The 17,847-nt window shown below is 52.5% G+C and overlaps 6 protein-coding genes across 6 annotated transcripts; 2 read left to right on the top strand and 4 right to left on the bottom strand.

Moving 5' to 3' along the window:
* Positions 1 to 7,532: 7,532 nt before the first annotated feature.
* On the bottom strand, positions 7,533 to 9,092 carry HER10_EVM0003102 (ZPR1 zinc-finger domain-containing protein; the record flags this gene model as incomplete). The annotated part of the gene is made up of 2 exons (XM_035472788.1): positions 7,533 to 8,852; positions 8,907 to 9,092. 2 exons carry the CDS (start codon positions 9,090 to 9,092, stop codon positions 7,533 to 7,535), a joined length of 1,506 nt encoding a protein of 501 aa, XP_035329044.1.
* Positions 9,093 to 9,433: 341 nt separating this feature from the next.
* HER10_EVM0004500 (RNAse P Rpr2/Rpp21/SNM1 subunit domain-containing protein) lies at positions 9,434 to 10,021 on the bottom strand (the record flags this gene model as incomplete). Its single annotated transcript, XM_035474142.1, has 1 exon — positions 9,434 to 10,021. The coding sequence occupies one exon, from the start codon at positions 10,019 to 10,021 to the stop codon at positions 9,434 to 9,436; it is 588 nt and encodes a 195-aa protein (XP_035329220.1).
* Positions 10,022 to 10,230: 209 nt separating this feature from the next.
* HER10_EVM0012261 (tRNA wybutosine-synthesizing protein) lies at positions 10,231 to 11,603 on the top strand (the record flags this gene model as incomplete). Its single annotated transcript, XM_035481659.1, has 1 exon — positions 10,231 to 11,603. The coding sequence occupies exon 1, from the start codon at positions 10,347 to 10,349 to the stop codon at positions 11,601 to 11,603; it is 1,257 nt and encodes a 418-aa protein (XP_035330192.1). The 5' UTR covers positions 10,231 to 10,346.
* Positions 11,604 to 11,616: 13 nt separating this feature from the next.
* HER10_EVM0010375 (uncharacterized protein) lies at positions 11,617 to 12,664 on the bottom strand. The gene is made up of 3 exons (XM_035479838.1): positions 12,346 to 12,664; positions 11,937 to 12,255; positions 11,617 to 11,864 (listed from the first exon to the last, which is right to left on the bottom strand). The coding sequence occupies exons 1-3, from the start codon at positions 12,467 to 12,469 to the stop codon at positions 11,702 to 11,704; spliced, it is 606 nt and encodes a 201-aa protein (XP_035329976.1). The 5' UTR covers positions 12,470 to 12,664; the 3' UTR covers positions 11,617 to 11,701.
* Positions 12,665 to 13,022: 358 nt separating this feature from the next.
* On the top strand, positions 13,023 to 14,530 carry HER10_EVM0001458 (origin recognition complex subunit 6; the record flags this gene model as incomplete). The annotated part of the gene is made up of 2 exons (XM_035471203.1): positions 13,023 to 13,494; positions 13,561 to 14,530. The coding sequence occupies exons 1-2, from the start codon at positions 13,313 to 13,315 to the stop codon at positions 14,528 to 14,530; spliced, it is 1,152 nt and encodes a 383-aa protein (XP_035328873.1). The 5' UTR covers positions 13,023 to 13,312.
* Positions 14,531 to 15,008: 478 nt separating this feature from the next.
* On the bottom strand, positions 15,009 to 16,464 carry HER10_EVM0009446 (short-chain dehydrogenase). The gene is made up of 3 exons (XM_035478932.1): positions 15,823 to 16,464; positions 15,690 to 15,758; positions 15,009 to 15,632 (listed from the first exon to the last, which is right to left on the bottom strand). The coding sequence occupies exons 1-3, from the start codon at positions 16,202 to 16,204 to the stop codon at positions 15,067 to 15,069; spliced, it is 1,017 nt and encodes a 338-aa protein (XP_035329861.1). The 5' UTR covers positions 16,205 to 16,464; the 3' UTR covers positions 15,009 to 15,066.
* Between the last annotated feature and the right edge of the window lie 1,383 nt (positions 16,465 to 17,847).

The raw sequence follows: 17,847 nt of genomic DNA, 5'->3' as shown, positions 1-17,847 counted from the left end.
ACAGGTGCGTCTCGCGAAGGGACCGTATTGATAGTAGCACGAAAACGTGCCATTGACGTGTTGAAGTTCGAGTTGAATAGTCATTTCGAAAGGAGATGATCTACAGCCGTCTTCTCCAGCAGAACCTCTGTTAAATTTGAATAGGGACACAAGCCTTGAGCGCTCATCCTCATAGTCAGGAAGATGACTTCGGCAGAACTCATCGAGGAGTCATGTCATCATGCTCTAGTCCCTCATCGATAAGTCGTAAGGAGATATTCGAAAAGTCAGCTCGCCACAGAACTGGAGGCCACGTTCCTCTATCTCATTTCTATCTAGACTTCAATTCGGATCTCGACGGAGCGTGAAAATGAGTCAGCCTCCATTTCATAACGTTCTGGCAACTTTGAGACCTAGAACTTGTTGCTGTTGTAGCAGATGACGCCCACTCACTACATGCATACACTTGTAGGCGAGTTTGTCCACAAGGTAATATGAACGTTAGACATCAAGTATGCACAGATCCTGAGTAGAATGTCCGATGCCAGCGAAACTCATCGACATAGACGATGGGGGTTACTCTTGCAACGCAAGATTCTCACATCCATACATTTCTTTGGGGTCTTTGGCGCACCAAACAGCGTGGTCCCTCTGATCAAGCTCGTCGTACTCCGTCTTGGGCGACTGCTTGGTGCGTTCGCTATCAAGCGACCAACCAGCGTCCTCAGCATGCCCGGCAATGTCGACCAGATCTTCGGAATGTCTCTTCCGTTTGATCGGGATGTTGAAATCGCCGTCTTGATGGAGAGGCTTGGACAGACCTTCATCGTCGGAAAAAGGTTGACGGGCGTCGCGCAAGTACGCCACAAAGCCGTGCTGAGAATCGCTTCTCAAGCCTGTGTCTTATCATTCTCACCGCTCATCCCTCTCCAACAGGTCTCGGCGGTATATACAGTCGGTTGAAGTAGTGGTGTCTCCAGAATGGTAACCCCTACAAGAGCGTTACCCAGGAGCAACTACTCTGAGACTGTTGTCGGGGCCAAGACGCCTCAGATGACGATGACAGAGATTAGGACCATAAGTTTAGCGCCTGGAAAGCTGGAAAAAAACCACCACATAAGCTTGGCGGTATGAATGACGACGACGATACTGTCATCTATTTTGGACTATGGTAGTGAACCGGTCTCCGAGCGTCTGCAGGGAATTGGGCAATCTCAATCTCGAGCAGCCCCTCAAGGAGCCTAGGATTCAAGCGATCCTTCAGGTCGTCCGGGTCTTTCTCGACTGAAATCCAGGCACAAAGATCCGGTTGTCATAGAGGTGTCCTGGGCACTCGATTGCCTGATCATGGTATTTACGTTATCGGAAATATTACAACATGACAGAACATCTTCCAGCTCAATGTGACTATCGCTGCCGACAAGAGGGCAGAAGTTGGAAGGAATTCCCTTTCCTTCCAAAGCCCCTACGACATGCTAGCCATTATTAGGGCGGTCGGTCAAGAATATCACGCTGACCACTGCTCACCAATCCATCCTGCGTGGGCCACTACGAACGGAGACGTCTGGCAATCAGATCATCGCCTGGAGCTATCGGCAGTGCCAACATGACGTAGTCTAGGTGTACAAGATCAGAACGATGAACTCTTTGATGGCACGCTGGGTAAATTGGTCCGCGGATCAGAAGCATACGGATGTGGAAGAAGTTCCTCGAGAAATAATGAGAGATCACATCACGAGGGCGGCAGACTTGGTGGCGCGACCAGTCCGTCAGCAGTCTAGTCCTGGCCTGTTATCCCTACAATTTTAGGAATAACGACGTCCGTTCTGGGCATCGCTTCTCTTGTGGCTCGTAGCAGAACCGTAGTAGCGACAAAGACGTGGACAACGAATGATGTCTTCGGTGAAGAGGAGAAGGGTTCGTGCAAGGTGACACAAATTTCCTTTCCTTCTTGAAAGGAGGTGAGGGGAGTGAGGGTGAAGGGATTTCAGCTCGATGATACGTTGCGTAGTAAAGAAGACCTTCAATGTTGATTCATGAGCATCCTCCAGTATGCATATAATGTCAGTGGCCGAAGATGTGTTGATGCCTCTAGTCTCTCCACCGTTCATGCTAGTGCATAGCTGTCGACACTTCGAGCTCTTCCATGCGTTTCTCGGAGTCTCTCGGTCCTCGTCAGGGTCTACTTCCCTAGGTCGCTCGAGGACGGAAAATAGGAAGGCATATATCGTAGCTATAGTATAAAGCTTGGCGAAATCGCCCTCGATACTAAATTGAGTTTATAAGCGGGGGTAGAAGGGGATTCTCTCTAGATGGCCCAACAGGCTGGGCTGAAATTGTCGAAGCTGGCCTATTCCAGCTCCTAGCGCTGAGAGGTCATTTGACTAAGTGATAGTAGTGACGAACTCAATGCCATACACATTCTTGGAAATCAAAAACTCAACTGAGGTCGCCGAGGCCAGCCTTCGGAAATCTTTATCAGTTACAGATTTATAGTAAAACTATTGTAGCCAGTGTTTTATCAATACTAAGCTTTATATTTAGTTCTTATATATCTTTAATTATAACCTTTACTAAACTCATCCTTAGTATACTTAGGCTTATTACTAAAGCTTCTTATTATTAACTTATTATACCTCCCCGTATATATAAATAGAAGCCTAGGATAATAAAAACAGCAGCAAGAACAGCAGGGACAGCAGGGACAGCAAGAATAAGAGGGATAAGAGGGATAATAAAACTAAGCGGGATAATAAGGAGGATAAGAACAAGAGAGATAGTAAGCATAGTAAGAATAAGTAAAGTATTATATAAGTAGTTATACTTACCGGTCTCTTTTTTAAAATATACCCAGGGCAAACTAACCTCTCCGCTTAGAACTATTATTATCTAATGCAAAGAGAATCCCTAGTCTAACTCTTATAACAGAAGTCATTATAGATATCGATGCCACCCTCTTATAGCCCCTCTTTGTTAGCCTGGTTGGGCCAGAGTCGTTAACTGCTAAAGGAAAGAAGGATCGTCAGAGGCAAAGCAAGAAAGGATGATCACGATGAGGTAAGACGATCTAAGGACAAGTTCGGACAGCAGCAATTCAGCCAAACCCGAAGAGACAAAATGAAGAAATGACCCGGTCATCTGTGACCAGGCATTGAAGGAACAGTGCCCGCGACGGGCCGCGGACAAGGAAGTGAGATCGAGCGATAAGACGATCACTGAAATTGGTTGTAAGCCGTTTCCTGTGGACGATGGTGTCGATGATGCGTGGGAATAATTAAGATGCTGATTCCAATAAGGTATATTGGGCCGACGAGCCCGATGACATGGCGCAGTCTTATGGCTTGGCTACCTTTTGCAGAGAGAGATAATGCGCTTTTAGCTGAAGCGATTACGACGCCCTTGAGGTAAGGCAGACAATGTCAAACCAGTCGCAATGAATGTCAATTAGATGGAAATCCCGTGTAAAAAAGCGCCGCCTGTTAAGGCACATCAGCTTGAGATGTACACAAGCGATCGAAGACTTTTGTGGTTGAGACATTCGGCCAAAGGGAATCTGAATGTCCTCGATGACTCCAGACACATTGCCTTGAGAACAGTTGACTTGCGCATCCGTAAAGCGGACGAGACTGGTCGGCTATCGGCCGCTGTCCCGCTTCTACCGACGTACTCCGGTATGATTGGCCAATCTGGAGTGGCCCCACTCGGAGCCGAGTACCACGGCTCCGCGCCACGTTGGGAAAGACCGGTCCGGAGTTTGCCATGCTAGCAAGGAGTGCAGAAGTGCAATCACAATGCGATGCTGTCATGAGATGCTATGGATATTTTTGACTTGAAGAATGTTAACGACATGAACACAAGTCTTGCTCAGGTAAGTTGTGCGTGTGATGCTAGGCCGGGCTGCCCGGGGAAGCGCCGAATCTCAGGCTCGGTCGCCAACACTTGGATCTGGGGGTTTCTTCAGCTAGACGACCACGTCGAGTGACAACATCTCATTGTTGCAGAGAAGTAGCAAGCCGAAGAAGATTCCGATAACCTTGTGTGAAACCTAATGAATGTCTGGAAAACTCAAACTTCTCAAGGTACTAGAAAGCTTCCAGATGTCATGGAATCGCAAATATGGCCAGAGCAGCTGGCCAACTAAGGTATGAATAAGTTGTGCTGAAAGCTGTTGGTGCAGCTAAAGATGTTGCCAGGAGGAAACTACTCTTGTTAGGGTGTGGCTGAACGTGGCTGGCATAATCCATGCATGCATAACACATCCGCCACAACAAGATCATATCTCTTCAGTTTCTAGGAAACTAGAATGACTCTTCTCACTGTCGACACGTCCTCTTCCATGCTAGGCATAAGCCAGTCGTTTATTCGAAAGCGGTGACTTGCTTGGTGGGCGGTAACGCGCACTCGTTGTCACACCAGTTGAACAACCAAATGCATAAACGATGCATTTCAAAAGCAAAACAACTGGCACCTCTTACTGGCCCCATAAGCACGGATCCGCATTGGGTCTAGCGCATCCGTTCCATGCTACCAAGGTCAGCAAACCCCACCACTCCCCGCCTTACCGTCCGAACTCAGCCATCCGCATCACAAACTGCCCCCTAGCCAACATAGATGCGTTTCTGACGGCAAGGATCATCAAATAAGATCAGGTAGAGTGGCCGAGTGGTTAAGGCGCTGGTTTTAGGCTTATGTAATCATTCTCCTTCACCAGTGGGAAACCGCGCGAGTTCGAATCTCGTCTCTATCAAGATTCCTTTTGCTTCATGATATCTCAACATGCGGTGAGATATTGCGGACTTTTTTGCGACCGCGCCTCTCGTCTTTGATTTTACTTTGTCCCGCTCATCTGTAGTAGCAAATTTGTGTTTGACCTGGCCTGTTCTTCGGGGCCGCTGGGTTACTTTATGCATCGTCGAACTTAGGCCTGAGATGTGGCTAAGCTGCCCACCCATTATTCCCGACAGCAAAGCCATGTGGCCATTTCAACAGCTGCGAATCGTGTAGGATGAGACGGGAAACTATCTTTCGTCTCAGTGGTCACTGTCATATTGTTGTCCGCGCAAATTCCTGCAGATGGGTGCATATCATGCTTGGCTACTATGATGATGCATCAAGGTCTCTGCAGGAAGTGCCAGCAACTCTAATTCTGGTGTTCGCAACCTGCAGTTGCCCAAGGAGACGAAAGACTTGACTTCTCATAAACGTGTCCTGTCGCTACTTCGCGACTTTGGTCGCATTGGTGTCAGTTGAGGAGGCAACGCCTTCGTCTCTATCGTGGTACGCATGCTGGTACGACATGTCTGTCCCCAACGAGGAAGTGCTACCGACAGTGAAGTTGCACGTAATTGCAAGAATGAAGTTGCCCATAGAGCCAATCCAGTCTCAGAACAGAAAGTCTTGCTCAGCGTGCCTTGGTGATCCGTAATAGCCTTTTTCGGCTCGATGGCTTACCTTAGCTCGCAGCTTCCTCAGACAACAGTGCTTCCAGGCAATTCTCTTGCTCTTCTTCGAGTTCCTAGGTGGATCCGGGGACGCCCGTATGTGGTGTGTGCCCGATCTCGCCGCAACATCCCGCCACAGACAAGGGCGCCTCTACAAGAGGCTCCATGTTACTGGGCCTCTTCATACTGGACCTCTTCAAGTGTAGTACATGCAGAATACACTTGGAGAACCGGGCAGAAACACTACCTATGATAACAGTGATAGTAGTAGGGATAGTGGCAAAGGCGGTGCTAGAGGAAGCTGTAGTAGTAGTAGTCACTGAAATAGAGGCTTGAGATGTGTTGACATATGGGTAATCCTATTGCATACTCCGAAGGAAACAACTATTATGCTTGGAGATAGACTGAACGCGAACTCAAATATTAAACAAGCTAGTGTATGTCTGTAAGTTATAGCCATGGACTTTGAACAGCAAACCTCAGCCTCACAAGCTCGATGCTGCGAACATGTGACAAGGATGCCGTCGTGGCATAATTACAGTGAGGTATATAGCGAGAAGAACCTACCCTTCGAGGATCTGCAAAGCAGTGGACCTTATTACCTGGCACCTTCAATCACAGAACCTTCGCGGCCGAGAGAGCACTCTGACAATAACCATTCTCTCCGGCGACAGGTCACACTTCTCCGGCCAACTTCACGATCAGAGGCGATTCCTCCGAGCTCATGGTATGAGGTATGCCCATTGCAACCACCACATTTTGCAAAGCTGGACCCTATGTAGGTCAATCACGATGGCCAGTGAGGCCAAGAGGGCATACCGACACCATTACCTCTATTCTAATCCAAATTCCTTGTCCGTCAGAATTCATGGGAGACCCACGCCGACGACCTTTACCAGCATAGGCCAAGCTCAACCTTGGGACTTGTGGGAGTGAACCACCCAAGACATACTTGTGCTGAAGGTTGGTCTCAGGCAGTATAGCACACCTCAGTCCAAAGGGCGGATGCATTTTGACTGTTCATGGAGTTTTCACATCACCGAGTATTCAACTACTGACACTGGAATATACGCATCACCCCTACATCGTAGGTTCCTCAGGCCGACACGCCTCAAGGCGGTCCTCATCCAATCCTCTATAGGCACCAAAGACGCAACAGCTCTCAACAAGCACCGTCCGTTGTAGTCGATGGCCGAGCGGTACGATTCTATCGTATGTTGGCTCACGGTCCTACATAATGCCATGGATAGCTTGTTTTTTCTCTCTTCCAATAGTCACGGGTTCGAGTCGGATTTCGTCATCTTTTTTTCGTCCCCCTTCCCACGACTCTGTAAATGCGCCTGATTCATTCTGCAATTGAATGTTTTTGCGATCGGACTTGCATCTACAGGATGGCACAATTGATAGTGTCAGAAGAATTCAGGTAGACATACGTAATGACGCGCCAGTGGATGCGTTTTGCTGGCGGCAATGACAAGCACTCCTGTGGTGCCTTCTGTAGTTGGTGTTATGTTTTGTGCGATCCAGACGCCAATATGGGGAACTCGCGTCAACCGATTCTCAGGTTCGATCTATCCCCCAAACTTCATCTTTACTTCGTCCTCCAGTCGCCGAGTATACCAACTTATTTCAAACAAGGCCCTGCGCAGGACGATGGGTGAGGTGTTGTATGAAGTTGACAGCAGCAAGGGCAAGTAGGAGCAAGCAGTTCTCAGCAGGAACCATTCATCATCGCGACTAATGTCAACCAACTTCCTACCGAGAGTACAGTGCTCGTCACCGAATCGATGGAGCCCCTCTGTGTTTCCCAGGCGATTATACATACCTTAAAGAGATAGCATGCATCACCGGACGACATCGGACATTGCCGGCCGTACGTCGCCAGCGCGTCTCGTGTGGACACCCACCAGAAGACAATTGACACAGGGAAAAAGAATCACAAAACGCGTCAGATGATTTCAAGGCTTCAAAAACTTTTCAATAACCCGTCTATGCATAGGTATCATCATCATGTACTTCTTTTTATCAATCCCTCCCCGCCAACATTCCCTTGACTAGAATCCAAATACGTCATACCATTCATCCCATCCCTCTCCCCTCGTGCACCACGTCCTATGAGCTCTTGCCCATGTTGGCGTCCAAAAGTTTATCGAGATCAGCCATCTTCTTGGCCGCTTCCCTCTCTTCAGCCTCCTTGGCAGCCTCCTCCTCGTAGCCCTCCACCTTCATGTCGTTCAGTCCAAGCTCCTCTTCCTCCTCGTGTGTGCGGTCATAGTACTCGCGCTGGATGGATGGGTCAGGCGCGGGAGGGTCGACAAGCGGCTGAACGAAACTGCTGGCGAGGGGATCGGTGAGGATAACGGTGAACTCGCGGTTGCCGCTGATGGCCTCGTCGAGACCGTCGAAGAAGACGGTCCACTTTGACTTCTCAGCAGGATCGAGAGAGTCACCGCCGGATCCACCGTCAGCTTGGAAGATCTGGCTCTTCAGGTCGTCGCGGACCTGGGTCAGGAGACCCTCGATTGTTGTGAAGCGACCGCCGAGAGTGCCTGGGTTGACTGACAGGTTGAGCTCGGGGCACTCCAGAGCGCAGGTCTCAGACTTGAGGATATCGCGGGCGAGATCGATTTGACCATTGACCTTGATGATGATCTTTTCTCCCTTTTCGGGGATCTCACCACCGGTCTTGACGTCGTTGGAGCGGTAGCCGCACTCGTCGCAAACGGTCGACATGAGGACGACCTGCTTGAAGTGGGGGATGTCAACCATCTTCATGTGTGTTGTGCATGAGTGCATGCAACCCGGACAGCTGGCGGGGAAACTGTAAACTTCGTTGGGGATGATGTCGCCCTCGGCGGTCAAGCCCGGGTTGGCGGCGGCAGCCAGCTCGTCGGCCTGTGCGGCGGAGATGCCCAGAGCCTCGTTCTGCTCGGCGCTGCGGAGGTACTCGTGCTTCTCCCACTTGCCAACACCGTCCTTCAAGTCGGGTGTGATGAAGGAGTTGCCGGCGGGGTCGTCGACGGTGACGCGGAAGGGGAAAGAGCTGCCGTCGAGCATGGCGCGGCCCTTTTCGATAATCTCGGCAATCTTGGGGTAGACCTCGGGCATCTGCTCCTTGCGCGCCTCCTGTCCAAAGTCGAGATCGTTGATGATTGTGCTGAGGAGACCCTCCACATTTGTAAGCTGGCCCTTGCCGGCGGGCACCTCGAGGTCGAGCTCGATGAACTTGACGGTCGCCGTGTCGGACTTGACAACCTGGCGAGCAAAGTCCTCCATCGCGGTCAGGCGGAGCTCGTAGTGTGTGCCCTTGGGCTGGATGGAGCCTGCAGGCTGGACTTCGCTGTTGGCGAAGCCGCACTCTTCGCAGGCAAATGACATGATGATGATTTCGCGGAAGTAGGGAATCGAGGTCAGGAGCAGTCTGGTGTTTCCCTGAACGCTAAGTTAGTAAGACAATCAAGCAGTTGGGTGGCAGCGCATGCTCACATTCTTTCCGCAGTTCATGCAGAGAGACTCAATCTCCTCGACGACCTTCTGGTCATCGCCGCCATCAACCTTGGAGCCGATGGCCTCGAAGAACTCGTTGGGGGTCGTCTTGGAATCGGGGGCGGCCATGGCGAATGATTTGTTGTTGGTAGGTGTTTCTTGTGAACTATCGTACTTTCTCTTCATTGCGCAACGACGGGGTCTCGTTGTCGGGTTTTTGTTATCGGGGTCGCGGGGGATCCAAGATTGACTCGGTGGGATGGCGATGGCGGGGTCTTGAAATTTTTGGAGGGGCAATCGCAGCTGCAGGCCCTGCAGGCCGGGCACCGATGTGTGTCATTGAGCGGGTCCCTGGGTTTCTCCCAAGGCAGGAATCCTTCGAGAATATTCCCGAGGATAGCCCACCCGCTGGCTGGTTTGTCATGGCCGCCACCGATAGAGGACCACGGAGCTGGATGCTATATCTTAGCTAAGAGGCCAGATGTCGTGAGCTTCATGAAGCGAATGCTGTATAGAAAAAGCCTTTTTTAACCCAGTCGACCAAAATCAGCAAGACTCAGATTTCTGGCCCCCAAAGAAGAGGTCTTGGCTTGGCTAAGAAGAGCCTGCAGCCCGGCCTTGCGGTTCTTCGCACGCTTCTTGCTGCTAGAGTTGGACGTGGCCGGTTTAGCTGCCTCGGCCACAGTGGCTTGTTGCGTCTTCTCCGCGGGCCGCTGCTCAATTTTGGCCCGGCGTCTCACGGCCGGTGGCGGCGCAGGGAACGAAATCTTGGTGACGCGGCTGCACTTTCCACAGCTGAAAAGCTTTCGCGTGCCAGACCGCTGCTGGGGTTTGAGCTTCGTCTTCGATGCTTGAGTCTTGACGTTACGTCTCTTCCTCTTCAGTGCCTTTTCGGTCTCGAGCTTGAGCGTAGTGCCCTGGCCAGGAACCATGATATGACCGCAGGCGCCGCAGACGTGTTGTCGTTGAACGTCGTTCTGCTCTACGTCGTTGATGAACATGAGCTCGTTATGGTGGCTCATCAGGTACGCTGAGGTCTCGGGGGCGGACGCCCTGAGGAGATGAGCAGCATCATTGAGAAAGCTCAAATGTGCCGGCAAAGTTGAGGCGTCCATCCTCTTACTGAGATCCTCAAGAACTTGGTTTGGAAGGAAAAATGAAGGTGACGATGAGAAAACAGAGCAAGTGAGTCCTAATGTATGGTACGCCGATTTTGGGTTGTTTGGTTGGCGGCACCCCACTCTCAAAGCACTTGGGTACTCTTAGCAGTCCTCGAGGTGGCAGCCGTGGTGACCCCTGTAAAGTAGTCTAATGCACCAACAGAGTCGCAACACCAAAGATTTTGGTCGCATTCTGCACTCAGTGAAGGAATACACGATCTTCAATGTCCAAGGGTATTCTTACTTCGCTTTAGGCAACTTCTAACCACAAATTATAGCCATGATGGCCGATCGGAAGGGGAAATCGCGAGGTAAAAAACCCAAGCCTGAAAACCCAATATCCGCAGCCACCAGAGCCTGGCTCATCTCACTATCCCCACAAACTCAACCATGGCAAAGCCAAGATGAGCTCGAGACGCTCCTTATCCAGCACACGCCCAAAAGATTCACAGTCTATGAGCCCATGCTGTTACTCCCCAGCGGAAGTTTCAACAAGGGCTCATGGCCAACCATCCTCAACCACCAAGACATTAGCGAGGATGAGATCCATCGCCTGTGGGAGGCAATCCTGAAAGACGTCTCCAAGACCGGCTCAACAACCCTGACGCATCTCGCCGTCAATGAAGGGATCCCCCTACAAACAGACACAGATTCTGAGAGCCTAGCTGTGGAAAAGAGCGAGAACATCCTGCGAACACCAAGCGGGCTCAAGATTCTCCATGGCGACTTTGGCCCCTCCAACAACCCCGCCAACCCCACGCCTCAAGATTTTGAGGGAGCTTTCTGGGTGTCGACTAAGCAAAACGGCATACATCAAACATGGGCTCCTCGATGGACCATGTTCAGCCGGGGTAACATCAAAGAGAAGACGCGCCTCCTCGACTTTCACAGCCAAGCCGGTCCAGATACCACGTTTCCTCGCCGTCAAGTGCCGGCATCTGCTCTCAAGAGCTATTGGGCGGTGGACATGTACGCAGGCATCGGCTACTTCACCTTCTCCTACGCAAAGCTTGGACTGAGGGTTCTCTGCTGGGAACTCAACCCGTGGAGCGTCGAAGCGCTCCGCCGCGGTGCCGTTGCTAACGGCTGGCGAGTCAAAGTCATACAAGGAGAAGACCTGAATTTACCAGCCGCACAACTCTTCACAGGCGATGAGCAAATCACAATCTTCCTCCAGGATAACCAGCAAGCCGGGCCCAGGATAGCAGACATGCGAGGCTTGGGCACGGAAGTCGACATCCTACATGTCAACGGCGGCCTTCTCCCCACCAGCGAGCCTACGTGGCGACCGGCCTGGGACATCACCGCGCCGTGCGAGAACGACTGCTGGCTCCATCTTCACGAGAACGTCGGCGTCTACGAGATTGAACCGCGGCGCGCACAGATCCAACGCCTTTACGACGGTTGGGCGGAAACGGCAAACGGCGGCGGGCGAGCCGCGACGGTCGAGCATGTCGAATTAGTCAAGACGTACGCGCCCGATGTATGGCACTGCGTCTTTGATGTACATATTACAAGATCTAGTAGTGTTACATGATCATTTCATGAATCTCTCTTTCTCGTCGACGTCGTCATATCCTGTCCTGCCTTAGGTATTCATCAACCCCGACCCCGGCCCAGAAGGATCCGAAGCGGCTATGACCGACGGAACTTCTGCGGAATGTTCTCCTCCACGACGGCCATGTGGTCGAGCTGCTCTTGCCTGTCCTGCGCGTCCTCCATCGCCTCATGCTTTTTGAAATGTTCGATATCTTCGGGGTGCGTCAGGTCTTCGAGCTTGGTGTTTTCGTCATGGTACCTAGATGAGGCGAGTTCCCGTCAGCTCCTTGTGCTTCCTCTCTGTTGATTGGGACCGCAGCAAATGACTTACTTCTCCCAGTGGTGAATCTCGTACTCATACTCGTCGTCGCCGTGGTGTCCCGGACCCATGCCGACGTCGGGCAGCGTCTTGCCGCTGGCGATGAAGGCGTCCCACTCGGAGCGGTTGACGTTGCCGTCGTGGTTCGTATCGAGCAGCTCCATGAGGTCGTGGAGGATGTCGAAGCGCTTCTCCTCGGAAACGTGGTGATTCGTCTCGTCAAAGAGGCCGTATGTGCGGAGGATCTCGTCGCCTTGCCAGACGCCGTCGCTGTTGTAGTCGTGCAGGGTGAAGAAGGAGGCCGAGTCCCAGCCTTCCATGTGGTGCTCCTCTGTAGATAGATGGAAGAAATATCAGTCAGCGAACGCAGTCGCGCATATACTTTTTCGGATATCTCTGGGATTCTGTCATTTTTGCATACCGGCCATGTGCTTCGTCATCCAATCGGCATTTTCATCGACTATGGGTTTCTGACTATGGTCGCCGCCGCCGTGGGCGAGAGCGCGGCTGGCGAGTGCCAGAGCGGCGAGGTATACGGTGTGCATCGCGGGTATTATCGCTGGAGGTACTTGTCGGATTGGGAGTTTGCTTTCCGTGTTAACGAGATGGAGTCGTAGGTTTGCTGATCGTTGACGACACGTGTAACAATTGCAGACAAAAGGTCAGACACTCTTGAATGAGGTACACAATGGGAGCTAGGCGCCGATGAAGTTGAACAAAGAGCCACCAATGGAAAGTTTTGGGGGGGGGGGGGGGGCAGATCGATGGGTACGGTATCTAAGTACCTGACTTAAACCAAGGTTCAATAAAAGAAAAAGGCTGAAAAAAAGCTAGGCCAAGGCGGGAACTTTGCGGTGTCGGATTGCTAAGGAGAACACGGTGGACTGGAATGGGGAATGGAGAACCAAGAACGGGGGAATGGGAATATTCACAGGAACAGGTGGCGTTCCGCCATGGCCAATTCAGGGGATTGCCTTCGGAGCCTCACACACTCCCACACTTCCGTCCCTTAGCCTTTAGGGAGCGGCAGACGCACAGATCGGCGATTGACAGGGGCCGGCGGGGGGCCCACGGGGCTTAAACATTCTAGACCCGGGGTCGCGGCGTGCCAATTAAGCTTGGGTGCCTCGGTGACGCAACAAACCCATTCTCAACACCACCTCAGCTCCCGAACCCTTTTTTTCCCCCCAGCTTGTCACTCGACGCCGAAAACCAACTCCGACCTTGCCCACCAGCATAAGAAGCAAAGAGAAACGCAGCGGACACCAATTGAGACAGCCGCGCATAAAGCAACCTGCCAAGAGTCTCGGGGCTGATATTCAGCTCCTACGCGCCTCGACGCGTCTTGCGCCGAAAGTTCTTCAACCTACACAATCTCACTCCTCACAATGAATCGATCCATAGAACAAACGCTCCTCTCGCTGATGCCGACCCACGGCTCGGCTCTGCCGCCTTCCCTGGTAGAACTCGCGGGGTCTTTACTAGCACAATCAAGACACCGAGCAAGCACATTAAAAGCAGATGAGGAAATCGGGCGATTGTACGCGTGCGCTCACATCGCTTGCGACAGGTAAGCTCACACCCAAGCACAACGCCCTTCTCCTTGATAGAGATCCTAACACACATACTCTGTCAGACTCAAAATTACCCTAGATCTCCCCCCAATCGAACCCCGACCGCCAATCCCCCCTCGAATCTACAAGCGCCTCTACAGCCACCTCGACAACATCCTCCCCAACACAGCACTCAACCGCACCCCAGGCAAGAACGGCACCCCGCGCAACAGGCAACGCCACGGCGTCGACTCTCCCGTCAGGACACCGCACCGCCCGACCCCGACAAAGGACAGATCCCTCGCGCAGTTTCGAAGCGGCGGTAACCCGGCGGCAAACGGCAGCGTCCCCAACACCCCGACGAAATCCACGGGCAAAGTCGCATATCCGTCCGACAAGTCGGGCCTTCACTTCTGGATCCAGCCGACGATCCGCCTTATGTGCAGGGAAACTAACCAGAAGCACCTGGCACCGACGATGCTGGCCGGCATGGAGTACGTCGTCGTCCCGGGAGGGCTGCGGACGCGCGACGCCTGGGTGCGGGAGAACCTGGCTGCGCTGTGCGGCGCCGTGTATTTCTTTGTGGCGCAGCAGGTCCGGAAGCTGGCGACGGGGGAGGATGTGGATCGGGAGAACTACGTCCCTGCGCGGAAGCAGGTGCTAGAGCTTTTGGCTAAGGCTAGGGAGGAGGTTGATATGCGCGGGTTGGACGAGGACGAGGCGTGGGAGGGGTGGGCGCCGGTGAAGAGCAAGGAGTTTGATGCTGCAGTGAAGGAAGTCTCGGAGCGGGGATGGTTGGACGCGGATTGGTATCGTAGTTTGGGGGATGTGATTGAGGCGGGCCATGTGATTGCTGATAGCCATGGTCGGGGAGGGGAGGATGCGGGTGCGTACAAGGCGCCTGTACGCGGGGCCGACACGATGTTTCTGGAGCGGTATGACTTTTTGAGCGAGAAGAAGCGCAGGGACTATAGGATATGGAAGGAGAGTATCCTTAGGAGGATAGACTTGATGGAGAAGGAAAATGGTGATGCCATGGAAGTAGATGGCTAAGGGGGATGAAAGAGATATCAAATACCATGACGAAGATCCAAGGGAAATGCCTGGACTGAAAGGCATTTTGTCATATGAGGCTGTTATTGTGAAGGGCGCAGGCCTTCGGGGCCGGACGCGGCGACGACAAGCTGGGCAGTCGGCGTTCGAAACAGGCCGTCAATCTGTTCGAGCACTGTTGCTATGATGATCACGACACTTTCGCGGAAGCCCTTCTACGACTCCATGAAGCACTGTTGAAGCTCCCCAGGACGTCAATCTACCCTCTCATCTTTCACCAAAAGTCAAGCCCATGTTGTTTAGCCCATGTCGTAAGACTGAAACTCTAGCTTCGATCGTCGGAGTGAACCCAACTCTCTCAAGCATACCGTTCACGCGCTTTTGACCTGGAACGTCCAAATTCCTCGATGGCAGCGCGAAGTACAGAGTGGAATTTTCAAATTCTATAAGCGACATATGCATGCTGTTTCTTTTTCAAACCATCGTCATCATCATCACAAAGAACCTCCTTCCGCTTTCCATCCCCAGGCCAAGAATCACTGATCGTCCTCAAGCCCAACCATCTTCAGGCTCTCAACCCACAACCTCTTCTCCGCCTCGGGATCAAACGCCGCCGGCGCGTACCCCGGAGCAAGCATCCCGGCATCAGGCTTCATCGCCTCCGCCTCGGCACAATCCTCGAGGTACTTGCCGCCCTTGCCCTCCCACTCCTTGGCGACGGCAGCCCAGACGGAGGTAGCGGCCCCCTGCGCGGGGCTCTTCATGACCTTGTGGACGGCCGGGTCCTTGATCATCTCGGTGATCTCGGGCTGGTGGCGCTGGAGGGGCGTCTCGATGCCGCCGGGCATGAGGCTGAGGGCGTGGAGGCCGCGGGCGCCGTAGCGGCGGTCGAGCTCGTTGGCGAAGAGGATGTTGGCGAGCTTGGCCTGGCCGTAGCCCGCCCAGGGGTGGTACTCTACCGTGTGGTCAAAGTTGAAGTCTTCGAATTGGATGCGGCCGCCGCGGTGGCCTGACGAGGAGACGGAGATGACGCGGGAGTTGAAGGTTGGTGTTGAGGAGGCGAGGAGGGTTGGCTTTAGGAGTTGGAAGAGGAGGAAGTGGCCTAGAGGTATTCGTGTTAGTGGCCTTGAAGTCTTGGCTTGTTAATCGAAGTGCTTACCGAGGTGGTTGGTGCCGAATTGGGTCTCGAATCCGTCTACCGTCTTTCCCTTGGGACAAGCCATGACTCCTATTTATCACATGAGGTTACGTTTTAGACCCTTTTAAACCACTCCCTTCAACATATCACATACCGGCATTGTTCACAATGACATTCAACTTGTCAGACTTTGCCAAGAACGCCTTGGCGCCCTCTCTCACGCTCTGGAGAGATCCGAGGTCCAGCTTGATGACCTCGACCTTGCCGGGCTTGCCATCCGAGAGAATATCCTTGGCGACCTCCTCGCCCTTGGCAACGTCGCGGACGGTGATGTAGACGTCGGCGCCGGCGACGTGGAAGGCCCTAGCGGTTTCGGGGCCGAGGCCGCCGGGGGAGCAGCCGGTGACGATGACGACTTTATCGGTCCATTTTCCGACGAGGCCTTGGTCTTCAACAATTTGGACTCCCGTGGGGCGGCTGTCGTTGGGACCGGAGGTGTTCTTGTGTTGTTCGGCGTAGGGTGCGAGGATGGACATGGTTGCTTTTTTGAGAGAGAGAAGGGGGTGTTTGTGTGATCTGTAGCTGCGGACTTATACGTCTTCTTCGTGGTTGTCTTGGAGGTTATGATTCTTTTGTGTGTTGTTGTTAATCTGATTGATGGTAGTGATGATGATTTAAATTCGAGATTATGGGAGGTTTCGTCCAGTATTTATTACTTCATCTTCCCCATGTCTTGAAGTTAGTTACATGACGATGTCTCATGGGGATGCGGCCGACGCGGCCGCACTGACCGCATGGGATGTGGAATGTCTGGAGCTAATGACCTTAAAGCCGCATTTGCTAGGGGAATTTCTGGATTTTAGAATTAAAGTTTAGTGGCATCGATTCCATCCCACCTTCTTCCAAGTTCCCGGTGGGATTGCTATTGATGCACCAGAAGTAGTTGTAGATTTTGTCTCCTGGAGAACGAGAAATTCATCTTGGCTCTTTGCTCACAACTTGGGAATAGTAGAATTGTTGAGCACTTCCCATACGGTTCTATGTAATCGATACTTCCTAGCGCCTTGTTTTCTGAGCCTGGTATCATACTCAACGTTCCGTCGTTAACGGCCAGACATTTCAACAGCTGGGCTCTGTCAACTTGGCTGCGAGTTTCCGACGGACAGTCGTGCGGACATAGGTCCGCATTACATAACACCCCGCGAGTCCGCAAATGTGGGCATCATTGCAGGATGCGGACAGAATTAACACCGACGCGGGATTGAAGTTGACTAAGGTAAGGTACGAATACGTAATCAGGCCGGAAATAGGCGATAAGATGGCGGTGACAACCTGCCTTACGTAAGGCACATGAGAGGGAGTCTCAAGGAGACATCCAGCAATGGAAGCACGTGATGGCGGGATTAAGGTCTCGGGGCGGACGGCACGTGCATCTCGACCCACACCTGCCTAAGAAGCATCAAGCACCTCATCACGAGCAAAATAACCTCGTCCGTCCAATGTCTAAACCCAAGATGACGCACCGAGAGCCCGTGCCGCAGATTCAGTCTGATGATTATCAAGGTGTCCTGACAACCCGAGCCTGAGGTCCGGGACAGAGTCAGCAAGTCAGGTCCTTAAGTTCGAAACGGATCGGTGCCGAGGGCCGGTGTCGTCTGTGATTGGAACCCGGGGGCGGGTGGGCAGCTTTTGGGAAGCTCACCCCTGCTCCCCGCTCTTATGGACCCTACACCTTTTGAGGCTGTTCGTAAGTCCGGGGTGCCCAGGGCTGTGCAGGGCATGGCGAAGCTTCAGTGCCCCCGAATTTCCAGGGGCCATGGAGCCATTCCTAAGGTAGCCTTCCAGGGTGGATGAGCTGAGGAGCTATACGGATGATACGGATAGACGAAGCAGGTGAACAGCTTATACGTGCTTATGTACAGAGCGAAATTTTCTTGCCTAGGCCGGAAGAGATCGGTAGCGAGATGAAGTTTAGGAAGACGAATACTGGCAATCCGAAAATAGAGCACGATGAGCAAGACATGTCGACTAGATTTTGTCGCTGTTCGTGACATGCGAGTCGCGTCATGAAATAATTGAAACACCACCGCGGCTGTTAATCTCTACGTTGTTACAAGTGCTTACTCGGTTCATGACGTTACCAGCCAGGAAGCACTTTAGAAGTTGACAAGAGAAATGT

The sequence above is a fragment of the Colletotrichum scovillei genome (assembly GCF_011075155.1).
Source record: "Colletotrichum scovillei strain TJNH1 chromosome Unknown Contig00009, whole genome shotgun sequence".
In the NCBI taxonomy this organism is placed as follows: domain Eukaryota; kingdom Fungi; phylum Ascomycota; class Sordariomycetes; order Glomerellales; family Glomerellaceae; genus Colletotrichum; species Colletotrichum scovillei.
Note: the sequence above shows the minus strand (reverse complement) of the source record. Positions and strands in the feature narration are given on the sequence as shown.